General features: G+C 50.6%; 1 protein-coding gene across 1 annotated transcript; it reads right to left on the bottom strand.

Annotated features, from left to right (window-relative positions):
* Window positions 1-479: 479 nt before the first annotated feature.
* Window positions 480-1,691, bottom strand: rxfp3.2b (relaxin family peptide receptor 3.2b). Its single transcript, XM_056276873.1, has one exon. It carries the CDS (start codon window positions 1,689-1,691, stop codon window positions 480-482), a length of 1,212 nt encoding a protein of 403 aa, XP_056132848.1.
* Between the last annotated feature and the right edge of the window lie 371 nt (window positions 1,692-2,062).

Here is a 2,062-nt window from a genome sequence, read left to right as displayed (position 1 = left end):
TGCAAAAAATACAATAAAAGACCACAGGACCTATCTAGGTCTTAGTCATGACTGATAGCATTACATATTCATGACAAAGACTCAGAGAGCAGCACAAGCATCTGTCAAGAGGTTGAACAAGAGAGAGAGAGAGAGAGAGAGAGAGAGAGAGAGAGAGAGAGAGAGAGTCTAACTAGAAAAAGCAGTAGAGTGCATCAATGAAGCTTCGAGAGAAACTGGGGCACCTCCCAATGGGTTGTCCTTGATTTGATTCCTTCCGTCAATCAAAAAGATGTTGTATGTTCCTCGGCTGATCGAGTAGAGGGGAGCTGTGCCCTTACAATAAAGAACTGCCAGTCAGTATGATAGTATGCTTTTCTCAATAATTCACTCATCCTCTCAGTGAGATAGTAGTCAGTTGCAAATCACATGTTCCTTCCTCCCTCCCTCACAGTCATAGTTGGTCAATATACCTGTCAGTCAGTCAGTCAGTCAGTCAGTCAGACATCCATTTGGACAAGCACCAGAACAGGTGGGGCTTCAGCCACCTTTGCCTTGCGGGGCAGCAAGTGTGTCAGGTTCCTGAAGGATGGCGTGGTGTGGAGGAGGAGCTCTTTGAGACCCGCCCGGAACTCACGGCGGATCAGACAGTAGAGCACCGGGTTGAGGCAGCTGTTGGTGTGGGCCAAACAGACAGACAGCGGGAAGGCATAAGCCTGGGCATTATAGAAGGCCTTGCTGAAGGGCACAAGGTCAAACTTGATGAGGACGCCCCACAGCGTCAGTGCTTGATTCGGAAGCCAGCACAAAAAGAATGACATAACAACGATGGCCACGGACTTGGTGACTTTGGAGCGACGCTTATGGTGGCCCTGCTCGGTTCCTGAGCCGGCGACCCCGGCAATACGTTTGCTGAGAACGAAGCGCAGCAGCAGCAGGTAGCAGACAGTGATGATGACCAGAGGGATGAGAAAGCCCAGCAGTATCTTCTGCAGCTGGTACAGTCCTAGGAGAAGCTGAGGATCCCAGCTTCCTGACTCCGGGAAGCGCACCAGACACAGTTCCTCATCTGACACTTGGGCACTTGTGGAATAGATGGCGTGGGGCAGCGTAGCCACTAGGGACACAGCCCAGATGCCTAGGCTGGTCCACTTGGCCCTGGCTGCTGCTACCCGCCGGCTCTGCATCTTGAGAGCTGTGGAGATGGAGTAGTAGCGTGCCACACTCATTGCCGTGAGGAAGAAGACACTGGCGTACATGTTCATGGTGGTGACCGAGCTGATAATCTTGCACATCAACCACCCGAATGGCCAGCGGAAGTCCAGAGCTGTGTCCACCGCCCAGAACGGGAGCGTCAGGACAAACTGCAAGTCTGTGATGGCCAACCCCATTACAAAGCAGTTAATGGATGACTGCTTCTGCCTATGACGTGAATGGAGCAGATAGAGAGCCAGCGAGTTCCCCACCAGCCCTAAAGCACATACCATGGAGTAGACGAACGCGATCATCACCCGGACCCCGATGCTGGAGCCGTCTCCTTGCAATTCCAGGATGGATTCTTTGGTGAGAAGTTGCAGCCAGCAGTACAGTGACAGGTTTCTGGTTGAATCTCCACTGCAGTTTCCCAGAGGGGCGTTGTCATCTTCAAGTATTTGCTGCTCGCATAGCTCTGGAGCCAAAGTTTGAACTCTGCTCTCATTCAGCTGCTGCATGGCTCCTTTTTTTCTTTCACTCACTCATCCCCATGCGCAGCAAGTTAAGAGATATATGAGTGGGTTACAAAAAAAAGAAAAGAACAAAAGAAAGAGAGAGAGAAAGAAAAGCTATGAAAATCTTGAGAAAAAAACAGAAACAGAAAAAAAACAGAAACAACACCATCGGTTGTCTTAAATTACTTCTGGAAAAAATGATATTTCTGCGTATCTCCAGCCTGTGGTCCCCCCTCCGGTGTGCTGTGTTGCCGTTGCGGTCTCCCCATATCTCCCGCCTTGCTTAAACTCTGTAACGCGCGAAACATTCTTTTATTCTTCCTCCGACCCTCCTCCTCCTCCTCATCGGCGAGGACGAGGAGGTGATTGGACAG

The sequence above is a fragment of the Lampris incognitus genome, chromosome 3 (genome assembly GCF_029633865.1).
Source record: "Lampris incognitus isolate fLamInc1 chromosome 3, fLamInc1.hap2, whole genome shotgun sequence".
Lineage (NCBI taxonomy): Eukaryota > Metazoa > Chordata > Actinopteri > Lampriformes > Lampridae > Lampris > Lampris incognitus.
Note: the sequence above shows the minus strand (reverse complement) of the source record. Positions and strands in the feature narration are given on the sequence as shown.

Coding starts and splice junctions, on each gene's coding strand:
- rxfp3.2b (XM_056276873.1), bottom strand. CDS start 1,691: ATGCAGCAGCTGAATGAGAGCAGAGTTCAAACTTTGGCTCCAGAGCTA.